At 37.6% G+C, this 21,548-nt stretch overlaps 1 protein-coding gene across 1 annotated transcript; it reads right to left on the reverse strand.

Annotated features, from left to right (window-relative positions):
* Positions 1 to 3,580: 3,580 nt before the first annotated feature.
* On the reverse strand, positions 3,581 to 5,033 carry LOC127811108 (uncharacterized). Its single transcript, XM_052350821.1, has 2 exons — positions 3,867 to 5,033; positions 3,581 to 3,622 (listed from the first exon to the last, which is right to left on the reverse strand). The coding sequence occupies exons 1-2, from the start codon at positions 5,031 to 5,033 to the stop codon at positions 3,581 to 3,583; spliced, it is 1,209 nt and encodes a 402-aa protein (XP_052206781.1).
* Between the last annotated feature and the right edge of the window lie 16,515 nt (positions 5,034 to 21,548).

Genomic DNA, 21,548 nt, shown 5'->3' on the forward strand with positions numbered 1-21,548 from the left:
GGCTTAATCTTTATCTCTAAAGTCATCATGAATACTTATCTTATCTCTAAAGTCATCATGAATACTTATCTTATCTCTAAAGTCATCATGAGCTTTCATCTTATCTCTAATATCATCATGAGGCTTCATCCTTATCTCTAATATCATCATGAGGCTTCATCCTTATCTCTAAAATCATTTATAAGGCTTTTCTTGAATCTCCCAAATGCCCTTAGGAAAAATATTTCAAGAATTACACTTTGGCCCAAACTTTTCAGGTAATTGCACTTAGACCCTTTTCAACTTGGTCCCTAGGCCAATTATTAATTGCATTTTAGTCCCTGAAGAAAGGACTAATTACGCTAATACCCCTGATTTTTAGGTAAATTACACTTTTACCCGAACCTTAATATTTACGATTTTGCCACTGGCTCAAAAACTGAACCTTTGTCTCAAGGCTTCTATAATCCCTTAAAAGGACATATTTCCTCAAGTATTAGAAGCTAAAATAAAATCCCAAGTATTACATTATATTTCAGTTTAAAAATCTTGGGCGTTACAATCTACCCTCCTAAAACAATTTTCGTCCTCGAAAATTTACCTTACTTCTCGTCTTCAAACAGCTGGGGATATTTGGATCGCATATCTTCCTCGCGCTCCCATGTTGCTTCTTCGACTGAATGATGTTTCCATAACACCTTGACCAATGGTATATCTTTATTGCGAAGCCTTCTTACCTCCCGAGTAACAATGCTTATTGGTGCCTCCTCGTATTTCAAATCTTGCTGTATCTCTAATGGTTGATGCTTTATTACATGGGTTGGGTCGGGGTCATACTTTCTGAGCATTGATATGTGGAAAACGTCATGTACTGCTGAGAGATCTGGTGGTAAGGCTAGCTGATAAGCAACGTTCCCAACCCGTTTTAAGATCTCAAATGGACCTATAAACCGAGGTCTAAGCTTTCCTTTCTTCCCAAACCGTAAAACTCATTTTATGGGTGTAACTTTTAAGAATACCTTATCACCAATGGAAAACTCCAAATCCCTTCTTCTTTTATCTACATAGTTTTTCTGTCTATCTTGAGCCTTCTTCATACTATCTTTGATCTTTTCAATGACTTGTACAGTTTGTTCCACAATCTCTGGACCCAAAATCTTCCGCTCCCCAACTTCATTCCAATGAACAGGTGATCTACATTTCCTTCCATATAGTGCCTCATAGGGTGCCATGCCAATAGATGCATGGTGACTGTTGTTGTATGCGAATTCAATTAATGGTAGATGTTTCTCCCAATGTCCACCAAATTCTAGGGTACAAATACGAAGCATATCCTCTAAAGTTTGTATTGTCCTTTCAGATTGTCCATCTGTCTGAGGATGAAAAGCTGTACTAAAACTCAATTTGGTTCCCATGGCTCTGTGTAAGCTCTTCCAAAAGTTGGATGTGAACCTCGGGTCCCTATCCGATACAATGGAAACTGGAACACCATGTAGTCTTACTATTTCCTTAACATACAGTCGTGCAAGCTGATCCATTGTAAATGTCATCCGAACAGGTAAGAAGTGAGCTGATTTGGTAAGTCGATCCACGATCACCCAAATAGCCTCATGTCCTACTATTGATTTTGGAAATCCTACAACAAAGTCCATCGTCACATGTTCCCATTTCCACTTTGGAACCTCCAATGGTTGCAGTAACCCTGTTGGTCGTTGGTGCTCAGCTTTCACCTGCTGACATATCAAACACTTCTCAACAAATTTAGCTATGTCTTCTTTCATATTCCTCCACCAAAACACTGCTTTTAGGTCACGATACATCTTTATACTTCCAGGATGTACAGAATAAGGAGTGGAGTGGGCTTCTTCTAGAATTTCCTGCCTTAGTTCCTCAAAGTTTGGCACACACAGTCTCCCTTGGTAGTAGAGTGTGTCATTACTAGCTATTGTGAAGTCCTTCCGCTTCTCAGTGTTAACGTCAGCTTTGATGTATTCAAAGAATTGGCCTCCCTTCTGATGGCTCTTAATCCAATCATGGAGAGTCGGTCGAACAGAGAGTGTTGCCATACGAGCATTAGAATTAGATGGCATAGCAACAAACTCGAGGCTTAACCTCTCAAACTCCTTCCACAAAGGCTTTTGTGCTGTCAAAGCTGCTACTTGGCTCATTTTCTTTCTACTCAAGGCGTCTGCCACCACGTTTGCTTTGCCGGGGTGGTAGTGGATTTCACAATCATAATCCTTCACTAATTCCAGCCATCTCCTTTGCCTCATATTTAACTCTTTTTGTGTGAAGATGTACTTAAGGCTCTTATGATCGGTATAGATATCGCATTTACCTCCGTATAGATAGTGTCTCCAGATTTTCAAGGCATGCACTACTGCAGCAAGTTCTAGGTCATGTGTAGGATAGTTTTGCTCATAAGGCTTCAACTGCCTTGATGCATATGCAACTACCTTACCTTTTTGCATCAATACGCATCCAATTCCTTGTTTGGATGCATCACTATAAATAACAAAACCTTCTGACCCTTCAGGAATAGTTAATACTGGTGTGTTGACCAGCCTCTTCTTTAATTCTTCAAAACTAGTTTCACATTTCTCTGTCCATTCAAACTTAGTACCTTTGCGAGTCAGCTGCGTCAAAGGCCCTGCCAATTTGGAGAACCCTTCAATGAACCTCCTATAGTATCCAGCTAAACCCAAAAAGCTGCGAACCTCATTTACATTGGTTGGTCTTGACCAATTTAATACCGCTTCTACCTTGCTGGGGTCCACTTCTATTCCTTGGGCTGTGATAACATGTCCAAGGAATACCACCCGTTCCAACCAAAACTCGCACTTCTTGAATTTTGCAAATAGCTTCTTTTCCTTCAAGATCCCTAAAACAACCCTCAAATGTTTTTCATGCTCTTCTTCACTTCGAGAATACACCAATATATCATCAATAAAGACAATGACAAATTTATCCAAGTACTCATAGAAAACTCGATTCATTAGGTCCATAAAAACTCCAGGCGCATTAGTCAAGCCAAAGGGCATGACTAAAAACTCATAATGACCATACCGAGTTCTGAAAGCTGTCTTCGAGATGTCACTAGATTTGATCTTCAACTGGTGATATCCTGACCTTAGATCAATCTTTGAGAATACTTGTGCACCTTGTAACTGATCAAACAAGTCCTCGATCCTGGGAAGAGGATACTTGTTCTTAATAGTAATCTTATTCAATTCTCGGTAATCGATGCACATCCTCATTGATCCGTCTTTCTTCTTGACGAATAATACCGGTGCTCCCCAGGGGGATACACTTAGTCGAATAAATCCTTTCCCCAATAGTTCCTCTAACTGGGTTTTCAACTCGTGTAGCTCCTTTGGTGCCATCCTGTAAGGAGATTTAGAAATAGGTGCGGAACCGGGCACCAGATCAATAGTAAACTCTACTTCTCGTTCTGGTGGCATTTCAATCAAGTCATTAGGGAAAACCTCTAGAAAGTCCTTTACTACTTTAACGTCATTCACTGTTAATTCTTTTCCTCCCTTAACCACCACTGACATTAAGAATCCAATACATCCTTCCGACTGTAATAGTTTTTTGGCTTTTAATGCTGAAATGACACGGGGAAGGTATTTTGTCTCAGCCACTGAAAGGCAAAGTTCTATCCCTTCAGGATACTTACAAACTATTTCCTTTTCGAAGCATAGAATGCTCGCATGGTGCTTGGAAAGCCAGTCCATTCCCAAAATCACATCGAATTCTTGCATATCTAAGACATATAAGGTTGTTTCTAAAAACTTTCCCCCGACCTCCACCTTAGCTGTTCTTACTACATGATTCGTGCCTATTATATCTCCTGAGGGTATTGTTACTCCTAAGCGAGTACTTACATGTTCCACATGTGCATTGCATTTACTTGCAAACTTAGGGGATATAAAAGAATGGGTGGAACCAGAATCAAACAAAGTATAAGCAGGTATTCTAGAGATGAGTATGTTACCTGCCAACACGTTGCGGTCTTGATCCTCCTCTTGTCCTGTGAGTGCATACACCCTAGCTTGCCCCTTAGAGGGATTTCCTGGCTTCTGTTGATATGGTTGTTGCTGCTGTTTCTTTACCTGGCCCTTGGGACAGAATTTGGCAATATGACCCATTTCACCACAACTGTAACAGGCGCCGGTTCCCATGAGACATAGTCCAGTATGACGCTTCTGACATTTGTCACACACTGGGTTTAGTTGATAATACCCTGATGTTGGACTGCCTCCTTTATTCTTCTTCGAATAATCCTGCTTTCCTTTACCTTTATCCTCCCACTTACGTTTTTCTAGTGGTCCAGACTGCGATAGCTTGCTATTGCTACTGGAGCTTTCTCTAAAGTTCGCCAGTTGAGCCTTAGCTAGCACCTCATGATACGTGCCTAACTCAAAAGTTACGACTGCCTGCTGTAAATCATCTCTCAACCCTTGTTCAAAGCGCCTTGCCCTCTTTTGTTTTGTATCCACTAAGGCTGGGGAAAAACGTGATAGCTCATCAAACTTCCTTTCGTATTCAATCAAGGTCAAGCTACCTTGTTTTAACATGAGGAACTCTGCTTGCTTCTGGTTACGGATGTTAGCGGGGTAATACTTCTTAAGAAAAAGTTCCTTGAATTGATCCCAGGTCCACACATATCCCTGGGGTCGGGATCTGGCAGTAGAATCCCACCAATGCCTTGCTCCATGTTGTAACATATATGTAGCGCAAGTTACCTTCCTAGGGTCTGGACAATCTATGAGATTAAAGATCCGTTCAATTGTTGCTATCCAATCTTCAGCTACTAGAGGGTCTAACCCACCCTCGAAAGTTGGAGGTTGAAGCTTCCAAAACTGCTCTACTAAGGTAGCATTATTTCTTATGTTTTCTTGGGGAGGTGCAACTGGTGGTGTGGCAAGTGGCGTCATGTTGCGAATGGCATCAATGAACTGCATGAACTGCCCGTTGAGGTTGTTGGTTTCGCTAGCCTCATTTTGCGGCTGCCTGCCCCTACTATTGGCACTTCTTGCATGGGTTTCCATAACCTTATGTGAAAAAGAATAATTAATTCCTAAATGTAGTGTCCTTAAAGATAAAGAGTACTACGATTCATTTTGCAAGCTCTTCTTGATGGACTTGATTCCTAATTGCTTTCATTCTAATAAGCCTTTCCTAAACAAATATTTCCGCAATAATCATGAACTCTTGAGTTTGGAGCAATATCACTAGCGAAAAACGCATACTAATTAATGACAAATAAGAATCATATCTCTCACATACTTATTCCAACATGAGCTTCATACGTGTGCATACATATAACAGCATATGCTCATAAATATAGCTTGAGAGAATAACTGCATAGTTAAGGGGGATATGACTTGCATGAGCATAGTATCTGTAAAGAATAAGCATAGCAATTCTTATAACTTACCCGGAGATCAGAAGCTTGAACGGGACGAGGTGGATTTTCATGTTTCCTTAAAAGCATTTCCTTAAAAATTTTACTAAAAGGAAAAAAAAAAAAATTTCTTTAAAAACAATTTGAGTCTACAGGAAAGTAAACTTTGCTCTGATACCACAATGTGACACCCGTAACTTACTTACATGCTTAATGATAATAATATTCATATAAAAATGTTCGGAGCTTAAAACCAAAATCATACTTCCTTTAAATCAAATAAAATTCCAAGACATGCTTTATGGCATACATATAAGAAAAGATCAGAGTTTAACCCTAGAAACATTGTTTTCAAAAGGAAACTAAACTTAAGTTCTTGAAAATCCTTTTTAAACAAGCCACCACGCTCCACGTCCATGTCCTGGTCTCCTCATTCATGCTCACCTGGGAGAGGGTGAAACATAAGGGGGGTGAGATTACGCAAATCTCAGTAAGTACAAGAGAACCATCATATGTATTTAAACAAGTCATGACATAACATAACATATCGTATGGAGACACGAGAGGTTCCACCAACTTGCAGGGGTAAGAACCCTCGTGCGTAGCGCTACCGAGCTCCGGTCCCGAAACTTGTGTGAACATAACATAACATGAGGGACCACATAACATAGTTCATAGTCATGCTTAAACATCATAAATAGTTCATAATGTACTTACCTTAACTTGGTTTGATGAGATTTGAATGCTGAAGGCTTCACCTTTACAAAAAGCTCGAAGCACTCCCGTCTAGCATGAATTTATCCCAACTTAGAATGAGGAAACTCTTGGCCATGAGCCCTATTTATAGGCTTGGAAACTTGGTCACCAAGTAAGTCACAATCATTTCAAATCTTTTCTAAATCTTTCAAGATATTCTAATCATTTCAAATCTTCTAAAATATTCTCTAATCATTCCATATCTTCTAAGATATTCTGCAATCATTCTTATCAAATCTTATCCCAATAAGATCTTATCAAATCTTATCCAAATCATATCAAATCTTATCCTCTAAGTCATCATGAGGCTTAATCTTTATCTCTAAAGTCATCATGAATACTTATCTTATCTCTAAAGTCATCACGAGCCTTCATCTTATCTCTAATATCATCATGAGGTTTCATCCTTATCTCTAAAATAATTTATAAGGCTTTTCTTGAATCTCCCAAATGCCCTTAGGAAAAATATTTCAAGAATTACACTTTGGCCCAAACTTTTCAGGTAATTGCACTTAGACCCTTTTCAACTTGGTCCCTAGGCCAATTATTAATTTCATTTTAGTCCCTGAAGAAAGGACTAATTACGCTAATACCCCTGATTTTTAGGTAAATTACACTTTTACCCGAACCTCAATATTTACGATTTTGCCACTGGCTCAAAAACTGAACCTTTGTCTCAAGGCTTCTATAATCCCTTAAAAGGACATATTTCCTCAAGTATTAGAAGCTAAAATAAAATCCCAAGTATTACATTATATTTCAGTTTAAAAATCTTGGGCGTTACACCTGACACCTGGAATAGTAGAACTCATGAGCTAATGCTCCCTTAGGATGGTCCTCCCTTCTCCAGAATAGATCTACATCTCACGAATTATACCACTGCACGCAAAGGATCCATGCAATGCAACATATAAAGAAATGCAATGGCTTATGCAACATAAACATGATGTTAAGGCCTTCATAAGCCAAGCATTAGGCCATTCTATTCCCACATAAGAACTCACACATACACATGCTCCATGTGTCAATGCTCATCTACAATACATAGGTCGGTACTCACAAGCTAACCGTGTCATGCCAATGCTCACGCCTCTACTGAATAAAAAGCATGATCCCAGATGTATGCAAACCCGTAGCCCAATGTCCTAATGCATCACCATGAAATGTGTAATAATAAATAAACCACCCCAAATAGTAACCATCTGGAACCTACCCCATTAAGGTTCAACATCATTCCGTAAAGAAACACAGGGAGATCAAGCTCTATTCGACCATTGAAAACAAGACACGTCAAGAAATGCCAAATAAGACCATCCCAACCGACTAGGGAATCACAACTAGAAGCATTACTACTTAACCCCTCAATGGCTCTCATCATACCCCAAAGAAAGATATTTATTCCATAAAATCGATGCAAGGCAAATCTCCCACTGTAGAAGAATTCCAATATCTAGATTGAATTTGATAGGGTTGCTATAGATTAAACTCATACCCAAATTACTCAATTAGCTTATCAAAACCAACTCTATGATGTCTAGATTATGACACCAAAGATGGATCTTGATTTGGATATCACCACAAGTGGTTATGCCCCAAGCACCAAAACATTGTTGGATTGGAACCAAAGATTTAAATTTTTAGCTACTAATTAATAGGGCTCTAATCAGTCCAATTCTTATCCAAATAACCCCAGATTATATACCAAATCGAAGCCTATCGAGTCTAGTTTACAAAAATTCAAACGATTTATCAATCAGATATTTATAAAAAAAGTTATGGCTAGAATAGTATAGGGTGTGTAGTGTAGAGTCGACTTACAAATATTCGACAAATGAGATGATTAGGCGACTAATGAGAGGATCAGTCGACTATTGAAAGCATTAGTCGACTGAGTTGAGACCTGATCTTCCGGTGGTCAGCTAACCCACTTATTAGTCGACTATAGACCAAAATAGTCAACTAATGAGACCAAAAACGCACAAAAACAATCGGGAACACCCCAAAACCATCCCAAATCTTCCAATACTCCATTAAACCTCAAATTACATCATTCTCCTCATCTCATAGGGGGAATTGTAACAACCCGCTTTTTCTTACCGAGCGTGTCACTATGTTGGGGCCCACAATATACATAAATTCTTTTTTTTTTCTTTAAATACGGTACATATCTTGAAACCTCAAGTACCGAGTTCCAAGAAAAACCCGCAGCATATCATTACAACCACGGAAGCGATAATCGAAATCTGATATGGTATAGAATCGACATCCACTTTAAACATAACATAAGAATCCGTAGCATTACATCTTCAAACATTTAAATACATGGAGACTTGTTTCTCAAGATAACAATTGAATACCTCAAATGATGCAATCTAATGATACCTCAAAAATACATTAAATCGTAACAACTATACATGATCATCAATATAATAACATATCCTGAATCCTTATGAGGAAGCAAATACCAGAATCATCTTGCCAAGTCTATCGGACACGTCACCAGGTGCCGGTCATATCTGAACCATCTCCTTGCCATATCTGCAAGTCCTAACCGGAACGTTTGAATGTTTCAAGGGCATAACCCAATTAGAAGATGAACCTTCTAGTGAGTGTTTTAAAAATAGTTACATGAATGCATGATGTAAATACATGAACAAACATTTTCCCTAGTGTAACTTCCCAGGCCCATCCTGGCACGGAACCCTAGGTAGAATCTTGACACCTTCGGTAGAATAATCCTAATATTGTTCCATCAATTGCACTTGGGGAATTACGGCTACACTATTAGGGCGAAATCCCATCCCATGCACAAGTATCAATATGCCAATAATATCATGCCATATGAAAATCACGTCTTTCTATGCAATAATATATGAACAAATATGAAAAAATGCTCATAACTTTCATTAATAACATGTATAACATAAACATTCATATCATATATAAGTTTTTGGGAAAAAACCACTCACTTGATGCCCAAAATTTAGAACACCTCGAAAAATGCGCATTGCCTCGATTTACTTGCTCGACCTCGATTTACGCACAAGGCACTTCACCTCAATCCTCAAAGCACCCTATCCATCATTTTATCCCAATAAACATTAAAATCTATTTTCCCATAATTTCTTTGCATTTCTCTATTTTTCTCCCATTTTCCTCTAAAATAAATATCTACTTAAATAGTCCACCAAATATTTTTCCATAGAAATTCATCAAATATATTTCTAAGGATATTAAAAATTCTGAAACTCACATAGGCTTAGCTTTTAAAGTCTCCTTGATGCATATGCATTGACCTTGAAATGCGTGCAAATCCTTGATTCATGTGCACCAATTCTTGCGCACCACCTCGATTCTCACGCACAACCTTGATCCTCATGAACCACCTTGATTCTCGTGCACCACCATGATTTTCGTGCACAACCTCGATTCTCACGCACAACCTTGATTCTCGCGCATTACCTTGATTCTCGTGCACCGCCTCAAAACGCTTGCCAGAACCATTTTTCTTACCAAAAACTCTGGAATATTAATAAATCACTATTTCCTATTTTTCTAAGATTTTTTGGGATTTTTATCACATTTTTTCCTTTTTCTTCTTTTCTTTATTTTCTTTTTTTTTTTTTTTTCTTTCTTCTTCTTCTTCTTCTTCTTCTTCTTCTTCTTCTTCTTCTTCTTCTTCTCCCCACCTGCAACGCACTAGCCATGTGCATGGTTGCCAGCCATCGCCCTTGGCTCTGCCGGACGCCGCGGCCAGCCTTGACACCGTTGGCCGACACCACCGGACCCCGCCGCCTGCACAGCCTCCTCCATCGCAACCAGTCTCCCCGTGTCACATCAGCTTGCTGGAGCTCATGGCCATGGCTACCATGGCCGCTGCTTCCTAGTTTCTGGCCACTTCTCGGGCCTCACCAACCACCTGTACGAGCTCCCACACTGCCACCGGCTTCCATTGCAGCTCCGCTGCTTCCCCTACTAGCCGACCAGCTCACTGACGAGCTACCATGGCTGCTGCAACAACAGCTTCGCGGCTGCCATGGCTACGCCTTCGGCCACCCTTGCCACCACTTCGCGCTTTGTTGCCTTGATCGACCAGCTTTAACCCTCTCTCACTTGAGCAAGCTCTCTCTCTCTCCCTCTCTGATTTCGGCCATGCTCGGCCACTGCCATGGCCGAATTCGACCATCCCTTCTCTCCCTGTAACTCTATCAATACCCTCATGTATATATATAGGCGAGCCACCAGCTTTAAAGCCTTAGCCAACACTCCTTCTCTCGACAATCCCCTCTCAAATTCTCTGCCCGAAGCTTACAAGTGGAGAACCAACTTCTCAATGCTGCAGAATGCCTCCCACCCCTGCCTGCGCGCGCGCGCGCACACACACACACACACACACACACACATATATATAATATTTTACACATACAATTTGCGCACAAGTCCCTCAACTTTCATTCATTACACTTGAGGATTCTTTTAATTGCAATTTGAAGAACAACTTTCATTAATTACACTTGAGGATTCTTTTAATTGCAATTTGAAGAACTAATAATTGCACTTTGACCCTCCAAGGCTTTCATTTAATACCATCAAGCCATCCAATCTCCAAAATTAATAATCAATAATTACTCGATAGATACCGATTTTGCCCCAGTGTCCTCACCGGGCCATTGATTCATCCCGAAACCATCTCAGGGTTGATCGTTTCGAAAAATCAGAGCCCTCTCAAGATTTCGTTGACTTCCCGAAAGTCCCCTATGATAATTCAGTATTTCAGCCCACATCATAACTACATTTCTAGCTGTACTGAAAACTATTCCCGATCCAATTTCTTTCGATGCCATAAATCCTATCTTGGGATGCTCGACAAAGCCATATAATCTTCCTTAAGCATCTCGGCTCCAGGGCACTCCCTATAGTCGATTCGGTCAATTTTTCAGACTATTTAGATACCAATCTTCCCTAAAATTCCATTTTTCTAATAAAATACTTATTCTCATATAATCCATTTTCTTCGGTATTACAGGAATCAACTTATATTTCAAAACCTAATTGAAACTAATGGGATCAATGTGAAAAGATGAGTGATTTACAAAACTGTTAACATAGATTCATACCCAACAATCCTTTAGGGAAAACATGAGATTTTCATAACCAAATCCACCATACAAATGGTTAGATGAAGATGAAAATAGGGGAACTTTCCTTAATAATCCTTTCCCCATAGTCTTGCTTGGAGAATTCACTACAAAAGCCACCACACTTTCCTACACCCCAAAATAAAAGAAAATGCGCAATATGAGGGAGATGAAACCACCCATAACTTGAATCTTACCTTTTGATGCACCAAATAATGGAAAGAAAGTTGGAGAATCAAAACCCTAACTCTTTCTTTCCTTCCTCTATCGTTGCTCCCCCTTTCCATTCTCTCCCTTTGATTTTCCTTCTCCAAATCAAGAATTCTCCACACACACACACACACACACACACACACACACATATATATATATATATATCCATATTCCACAATAACCAAAATGCCCCTACTCCCTTCATGGTAATGACTTGCATGTCCCCGCATTTATAAATTCTCATTACTAATATTATTTGATAAAATTCAAACCAAGTACAATTTAATCCATAATAAGATTTTCATAAATTATCCACACACTTGCCTTGTATACTTGCGAGTCCCGTTACCACTCCAATCACTTCTTTGACTTTTTAATATTTCCATTGCCTTTATGTAACACCCTCTCTCCTAGAACTGCCCGAGAAGAGGTACTACGGGAAATAAAATAAAACTAACTGATAAACTGAAATCTGATTCCATAATGAATATCTCAATCAACTGAAATAAAACTCTGAGTCAATATAAACTAGAAACCATAAACTCTGTTTAAGGGAAAATCCCTCATCTAAAATACAAAATAAACCTAAATTGACAAAACACTATAAAACTAACAACTCCCAGACATCTTTGGTTTTGAGCGGCTCCATGTACACACACTATTGACCACTGTTGCTAGGCCCCACATTTGGTACTCCCCCACTAGGACTATTTGTTTGTGCTTTAATTTTTAATTTAAAATTAAAGCCACTAAGTGTTGCTTCTAACCCCACATTTAAATAGAAAAATAATCACTCATTTATTCAAAATTTGCCGAAAGCATATACTCTTCTTTGCTTGGGCTGCAATTCTAAAATTCGCCCAGCCATACCTTCTAGGACCCTCTCGATCCTATCCATCTAACTTTCACCGAGGTCAGCCTTTCCATCTTCTTGCCCTCCCACACCGCTTCCTGGGTGGGGGTTGGTGTTGTTTTCTTTGTCATTTCCTCTCTCGCGCCTATTAATTTCTTCTTGTATTCACCATCTGGCAAGAAGACAGGGCGAATTAGCATCCATTAAATCACCAAGGCATAACATAATTCAAATTGAATAAGCAACTAGAGCATGCCACAAAATATCTCGAAAATACCAACCTAATTCCCAAAATTTACGGTGGCCATGCTCATCTAGCCACTTGCGAACTTTTCCTTAGGTTTGCTCTAATACCAACTGTACCACCCTTGATTTCCTGGGCATTAAATAACTTAGAATTTCAGGAATTTCTTTTTTTGGACGTAGGCACACTTGACTGAACCACGTAAAAAATGATTATGTGTTCACTACTTACTCTCTTATTTTGTTGGGCATATACTTTCATAACTCACTCGCAGGAAAGAAAACTAAGTTAACGCAAGCCCGTTGTCTTGCTTACAACTCGACAACGAGGGAAAAATAGATTTAAACCCGCTATCCTGCATACAACTCAGCAATGAGGGAAAAACAAATTCAAACGTATTGCCCCACTTACAGCCTCGCAACAAGGGAAAAAACCAACGCAACCCAGTTGTCCCGCTTATGGCCTGACAACGAGGGAAAAACTCAACGTAACCCCATTGTCCCGCTTTTAGGCCGACAATTAGGGGAAAAACAAATTCAAGCTCGTTGCCCCATTCACGATCGGACAATGAGGGAAAAATAAATTCAAGCCCGTTGCCTCGCTCATAACCCGACAATGACGGAAAAATAAATTCAAACCTGTTACCCCACTCTCGATCCAATAACGAGAGAAAAATAAATTCTAACCCATTGCCCTGCTCACAGCCCGGCAATGAGGGAAAAACAAATTCAAGTCGTTGCCCTGCTTACAACCCGGCAATGTGGGAAAGACCAAACGCAACCCCTTTGTCACTCTCATAGCCCAACAACGGGGTAAAAACCAAATTCAAGCCCGTTGCCCCGCTTACAACCCGACTATAACGGCTCGCCTCCCGGAGCCCCGTGCACAAAGAGGATCCGTGAGAGGGTCATTATTTGAATGATATCGAACAATAACAGAACCTAACTCCCACACAATCCTTATAGATACCATAACCTTTTATCACATAACATTTCATAATCCTTCTTACATAAGCATTCACATTGTGAGCTAACTTGGCTCACATAATACACATATATCTCAATAGCATAAAAGCTTTACCCTGACAAAACACAAGGACACCCAGGTGCTAGGCTCGGGAGATCTCTGCACCTACTATCATGGCTTGATGATCTAGACACCCAACCCCGTCAAGCCTACTCGATATCTCAAGTGATTCTCTTACCTTGTATGATGGAAAACAAATGTGAGTCACAAGACTCAGCAAGCTCTAGAAAGAAAGGCTGTAGGTTAAAGACATAACTCTTCCCATGTAACACCCCCTCTCCTTAAAACACCCAATAAGAGGTGCTATGAAAAATAAAATAAGACTAACTGATAAACTGAAATCTGATACCATAAATAAATATCTCAATCAACTGGAATAAAAACTCTGAGTCAAAAAATTGAAAACCATAAACTCTGTTTAACGGAAAATCCATCAACCGAAATATAAACTACTACTAAACTGATAAACACCATAAACTAACAAACTCTCAGACATCTTTAATCTTGAGCGGCTCCACGTACACACACTACTAACAACTGTTGCTAGGCCCCACATCTGGTACTCCCCCGCTGGGACCTGGAATGGTGAAAAGTACAAGGTGAGCTACAAAGCTCAACAAGTAACAAGCTTGAACGAATAACTGAAGTTGAATCGAGAAATATCGATACTCATAAAGATTATAACTATCCTTGAACTGAGAGATATAAGAATCACTATAAGGTTGCATTTACAAGATGTAATGCACATAAACTGTAAAGTAAATGCAGGTATGCAACTTTGGCTCATAGGCCCACATAACTGTAATACATACTTGACTTATCTAAATCCTGCAACATAAAAACTGTAAGCATATATTGTGGGAAAAGCCCCTAGCCCTTTGGTCGACATCAGGCGAACAACTCATAATTGAGATATAACTGAAACTGATACTAGTGGGATCCCCGCGGACAAGCCGCCTGGCACGCATAATGCAATGCTCATATAAATGCTACCACACGATATGTAGTGCTCCATATAAAGTCATGCTCAATGCTCATAGAAATATGTATGCACATAATTTCACAAAATAATGTTGAACATGTCATAATAATTGTTAAACATGGTATATGATCTTCATCAGCTATATTGAGATACAAAGATTCTATAATTTATGAGAATGGGCATGGTGTATTGGGTTTTATCATATCTTAGCATGAAAATTCAATATTTGAAGAATTAAATATTTATATTATATTTAAGACTTGCATTAAGAATTTACTAGAAGTCATTCGGATGTCTTAAGAGAGTCATTTAAATGCAGGGAAGGTCATTCGAATATAAGGCATAACACTAGAGTTGCATTCGAATGGGATATGGGTCATTCGGATGCCATATGATACTATTCGGATGACAGTTGATGCATAAGGGAGAAATTCGAATGCAGCATCAACCCATTCAAATGAAATAAATGGACTACACCAAGGTCATTCGAATGATAGATGATATATAACAAAGGCTATTCGGATCTTTCAATGACTTATTCGAATGACTCACAAATTCATTTGAATGAATTTGGCAATTCTCAAGCATTTGAACGGGCAGAAAGCAACTCATTCAAATACAATAGTACCCCATTCGAATGAATGAATGGAATACTCACGGGTCATTCAAGTGACAAGGAGACTTCATTCGAATGCTACACGATACAAAGCAAAGGCTTACTCAGATCTTCAAGGACTCATTCGAATGACAAGAAAACTCATTCGAATGACACACTCAAAACTTCAAGAACACATACGAATGATACGATAATGCTAAGAACTCATTCGGATACTATTGGACTCATTTGAATGACAATGAGGCTCATTCGAATGACTAAAAACTCATACGAAACAAAGCTTACAATAATAGAGACCATATCTTGAATAAAAAACTTAACATTACTACACCATTCCAAAAGAAATCTTGGGAGAACAATCCCAATTGATATAGAATAATATCAAGATGGATCAATCAATCGTTTCTAGAAGAAAAACGCTGTAAAAATTATGCATAGCTTATCATAACTCACTGGATAATGATATAACTACGAATATACATATGCATGTAAACTGATAAAGATTTGGGAACAAGAACAAAGTGTCTCGTTAAATCTTAAAACGTATGTTAACATGATTCGAAGATCATATTTATAAGAATCGCTATAAAGAATTATGCATATCTTCTTCATGCACTCATTGTTCTATGTGTATATATATATACACATTGTAACTGATATAAATCTGAGAACTCAAAGAAGAAATGGAATAATATGAATTCAAAACTGATATGAACCTGTAATGGAAGGGATTACAGGAAGAATACTTGCTTGTTAAAACTCTCTGATTGAACCCTTGAACAATCTTGAAGACTCTTGATCGACTCAATGCTTTAACAAAAGTTCCTATGCGACACTGCTACCTCTCTTAGCTTTTTGTTCTTCATGATGTGAAGAAAGCTAAGGCTTATGAGATTATATATACACATAAGAAGCCCTAGAAGCCCGTCTCATTCTCCTACTATAACTTAGAGACCTTATTCTTAATTAATTTGGATAATTTTCACTTAATCCTTCTCACTCATGGATTCTCCCTTAAATACATAATATCACTAATGAAATAATTCCTAATAATAGGAAATTATTATTTAAATTATCTAAAATTACCTTCATGCCCTTGCACTTAATTTCCACATAATTAAATGCCATTAAATGCTATTTCTCAATTAGAAATCTCTAAATTGCCACATTAAAATTTAATTGGCAAATTCTCTTAATTAAATACCTCAATAATTAATTAAATAATTCTAAATAAATACTGAGCCCTCTAATGGGCCGTTACATCCTATAACATTCCATGCAATTCATGTCAATGCAATGTCATACCATGCCATGTCCAATACCTGTCTTATTTCTAGATGTATAACCATATAGTAAACTCCACATAAACGGTCCTTGGGGCCCACATAAAAAAAAATGGCACCCAAGTCCAACATACAAACTTGTTAGCAGCCCAATATAGGCTACTTTATCACTAATCCACTGTGGGTCGTGTCCCACTTCCCATAATCACTCACACTATGGGTCATATCCCACTTACCATAATCACTCACATTGTGGGTTGTATCCCACTTACCATAATCACTCACACTGTGGGTCGTATCCCGCTTACCGTATTCACTAACACTATGGGTCGTACCCCATTTTCCATCATGGGCCACTTCCACGGCATATGCTCCATGGTGGGCGCCACCCATCCCTCTCACTTATAGCCATACATCCTCACCATGCAATGTAACAAATAAGAAATGCAATGGCTTTTGTAACATAAATGTGATGACAAGGCCCCCATAAACCAAGCATCAGACCATGCTATGCCCACATAGAAATTCACACATGCGACATGCTCTAAATTCACTTGCTCACCTAGGGTACCCAAGTTAACTCTTTGACCAATTGGAAAACGCAAATGCTCACACATCCAATCACACACAAAGCATGTTCCCCCAATGAATGCAACCCCAAACCCCATGCTTCACACACATCATGATATGCACAACCCAAAGCGAGAATCTGGCAGTACCAGCTCTTCTAGACTGTCTAGCACTTATCACAATAGCCAATGACTAGCGCCTAAACATCTAGCCATCAACTGCCACGACCCACGATTGACAGTCAGTGGCTTTGTACCCCATACCCTTAAGACACACTTGGCTGAACCATGTAAAAAACTTTTATGTGTTCACTACTTACTCTCTTATTTAGTTGGGCATATACTTGCATAACTCACTCGTAGGAAAGAAAACTAAGTCAATGCAAGCCCGTTGTCCTGCTTACATCCCGACAACGAGGAAAAAGTAGATTCGAGCCCGTTATCCTGCATATAACTCGGCAACGAGGAAAAACAATTCAAACTGTTGCCCGGCTTACAGCCCTGCAACGAGGAAAAAACCCAATGCAACCCTGTTGTCTCGCTTATGGCCTGATAATGAAGGAAAACCAAATTCAAGCCTGTTGTCCCACTTACAGCCCGATAATGAGGGAAAAACCCGATGTAACCCCGTTGTCCTGCTTTTGGCTCGACAACGAGGGAAAAACAAATTCAAGCCCATTGCCCCACTCATGACCGGACAACGAGGGAAAAACAATTTCAAGCCCGTTACCCCCCTCTTGACCTGACAGTGAGGGAAAAAGAAATTCAAACCCATTGCCCTACTCACAACCCGGCAACACGGGAAAAACAAATTCAAGCCTGTTGCCCCACTTACAACCCGACAACGTGTGAAAAACCCAACGCAACCCCGTTGTCTTGCTTTTGGCCCGACAATAGGGGGAAAAAACAAATTCAAGCCCGTTGCCCCACTCACGACTTGACAACGAGGGAAAAACAAATTCAAGCTCGTTTCCTTGCTCATAACCTGACAACGAGGGAAAAACAAATTCATACCTGTTGCCCCGCTCACAGCCCAACAACGAGCACTACAAGAATTTGAGAGATTTACCCACACGTAAATGTGGGCAAAAATTACCTTATGTGTCAACTATAATTTTTCTTCACACATAATGCAAATGTCAAGATGTGTGGGTAAAAGGGGGTTAGAAAATAACTTTTACCCACACCTATATTTATGTGTGGGTAAAGCTTAATATATTACCCACACATATATGTGTAGGTAAATATTTCTGTATGTGTAGGTATTTTTATGTCAAGAAGTTGTAATTGTGACGTGGCTATCGATGTGGTTGATGACATGGCTTTAATTGGATGATGATGTGGCATGACACATGTATTTGTTTATGTGTAGGTAAAGTTAAGATTATGTGTGGGTAATGATATAAAAAATAATTTTTATATGTGTGGGTAAAAATGTTATGTGTAGGTAAAAAAAATATTATGTGTGAGTAATAATATAAAAAGATTTTGAATATGTGTGGGTAAAAAAGAATATAATGTAGGTAACAAACATATTATGTGTAGGCAATAATATAAAAAAATAATTTTCGTATGAGAGAATAATTTGCATATGCGTGGCTGAAAAACATATTATGTGTGGGCAAAACTAACATTTTATATTTAAAATTTCAATTGTTGCAACATCTATTACAATCTAATTCAAACATATACGAACCTAAAAAGTTATAAAGTCAAAATAAACATAAAATCATAAAGTCACCTAAAAAGTTCAAACATATATAAATAAATAAAAACATAAAACAAATTATTAAATCTCGTCGCCAAACTCTTGTCGTAGCATGTTTATGTCTCCCTAGAACTCTTAAAAAAAATACTTGTTCAAATCTTCAACCAATTGTTTGTAGGTTGGATGACTGGACTCCTCACTAATGCATATTATCCTGGAAGTATTAGGAGATCGCCCCTAACCAAACAAATAGACAGATTGTTGTCCAAGGAACTTCTTTAAGATATCCTTATCAGTCATTTTATAAGGAGGATTATCTCTCCCCAACTGCATCATTTGTTCCTGTAAAAAAATGTAACATATTCTTAATTAATTATTTTTAAATTAAAAATATAGTCTCAATTATACCAATGTAAAGTAGTTGAATCATCAAAATTGGCCATGATTTTTCACAAGCAGTGTTCCAATAATCAGCAAAAAAAAAAAAAAAAAGGTAGATGATGTGATGCTACTATGTTTAATAATTATCCCAAGATTTCCGCTTTTAACATGAGCTTGCTTCTTGTACCAACTACATCCATTTCTTAACACCATAAATAAAAATCTAAGCATATCCACTCAATGCTATTCATGCCACTGACAGAAATATGATAGAAAATCCAACAAATGATTTCTACTTAAGTAACAACTAGATTTACACAAGAATAGTAGCAAATACATTTGAAATATTAATCTCTAAATATTCAAAGCATGTATAATTAACAAGATAAATGTCAAACTATACTCAAAATTAATTGAACCATATTTTCATAGTAAATGAAATTCTATGTTGTTCAAATTCATTCAGAGTTATAAAAGTAAATTGGCTATCAACTAGACTTCACCAAATATAAGGGGTAACTAGCCCTTATATTTGGTGCATTTATTTCAATATATGATAATATCTTATTGATTTAGGGTATCAAAAGAAGATAGACATGATTTATGTATTTACTATTATAATTATTTTAAATTTAATAAGTATGCTTCAATAATCTTAATTATAATTGGCTCATGCAAAGAAGGCTGATTGTATAGATTAATACGAAAAAGATTTTAGCCCTCATATTTGACAATCAATTGGCTAATATTTCAACTCAAACAACAAAAAGATAATCTTAAAAATGTCCAATACAACTTCCATTCTAACTTTGAAGGGATTTTACCCTGAAACTCATGATGTTTTGATCCAATAAATTAGAAACATGGGATTGTGATCTGGTTGACATCATATATATATATATATAAGACAAAATCTAATCCTGAGTATAATGTAACGTGGCAGGGTAAGATGAGGCATCTAAATCCAATTCTTGCTCCATCCCTGACAAGTTCCTGATCCCAGCTCTAAACCCGATCGATGACTGTTGCCCTTGGCCCCAATCAAATTCAAGCATAACCCAACTTAAATTGTCACCCTTATTTCTTCCCATGACCAAATATAATGTGGCCAAAGTCGCAAATCTGCTCTTCAAAAGGGTAATATTTTATAAACAAAAATGTTAAAGCAAGTTAACGATATCTATAAAAAAATAATATGAAATTGGCTCATAACTACAAGAAAAGGTTTCTCAAAATTAATCACTTCTTGAGTTTTCCTTTGTTTCCTCTCTAAGACCATCAAGCTTTCATGCCTTCTCTAGTTCTTCCGACCTTTTTTTTTTTTTTTTGTCTTTTTTCCCCCTTCTAACAGAGGGTCTAGTATTTGAACTTGAGCAACAAAGAAGAACTATACAGTTGTTACATATTAAGAGGCTATGGGCCACATCAACGGTTGTTACACATTAAGAGGCTATGGGCCACAAAATAGGGCTTTGTTGGGGAGGCAGGCTCTATTTTTAGAATTGTAAAAAACAAAAATTGAATATATCATTTAATAAAAATATCTATTTTATATGTTGAATAAAATAGATAAAATAGGCTAAATTAATAAAATAGGGCTTATCCATTTTATCTATTTGCAATTCCCAAGTGGGTAGATGATGAGCAAATGATACTACCAATGGTGTTTGTACTAATTGATTTACCTGCTCCCAGAATCAAGCACTAATTAGACAAAGAAAAATAAGATGATATCTTACTAAGGACGACCATTGTTTATAAATGAAAAGATAAACCAAATTAAAAATGCCGACAGTCCCCTGAATTCCATTTTCTCTTTTCCCAATCTTTAAAACTCAAAATGCAACAATATGCCTCCAATCATAAATAACACAAATGTCTTTAAAAACCTTAGGGTGCATTCTCTTTATTTTTCAATTTTTAGTTTTGAGTTTTGAATTCATTTTTAGTTTTCTATTTTGATACTCTGTTTTTAGAAAATTGAAAACGCGTTCTCTTTGAAATTTTGAAAATATTTTTTTAATGATATTTTATTTAATAAATTTGATTATTAAGTAAATTATAAATATTTAGTGTTAATATATTATTAAAAAAATATATACATTTTAAAGTTAATGAATTTTATAATATTTTTTCCCATTACAATAATAAAATATAAATAAATAAATAAATAAATAAATAAATATGTTTTGAGTTTTGAGTTTGTTTTGGATGAAAACACTCAAAATAACTTTTTGTTGTTTTGAGTTTTCTTTATAATTTTTTTTTTATTTTCAAAAATACATTTTTAAAAACAGCAAAGATAACGTGTTTTCATTATTTTAGAAAATTGAAAACTAAAAATAACTTGAAAACAATACAGAGAATGCAACCTTAGCCTTTTGCAACTC

This window comes from Diospyros lotus, chromosome 10 (genome assembly GCF_014633365.1).
Source record: "Diospyros lotus cultivar Yz01 chromosome 10, ASM1463336v1, whole genome shotgun sequence".
Lineage (NCBI taxonomy): Eukaryota > Viridiplantae > Streptophyta > Magnoliopsida > Ericales > Ebenaceae > Diospyros > Diospyros lotus.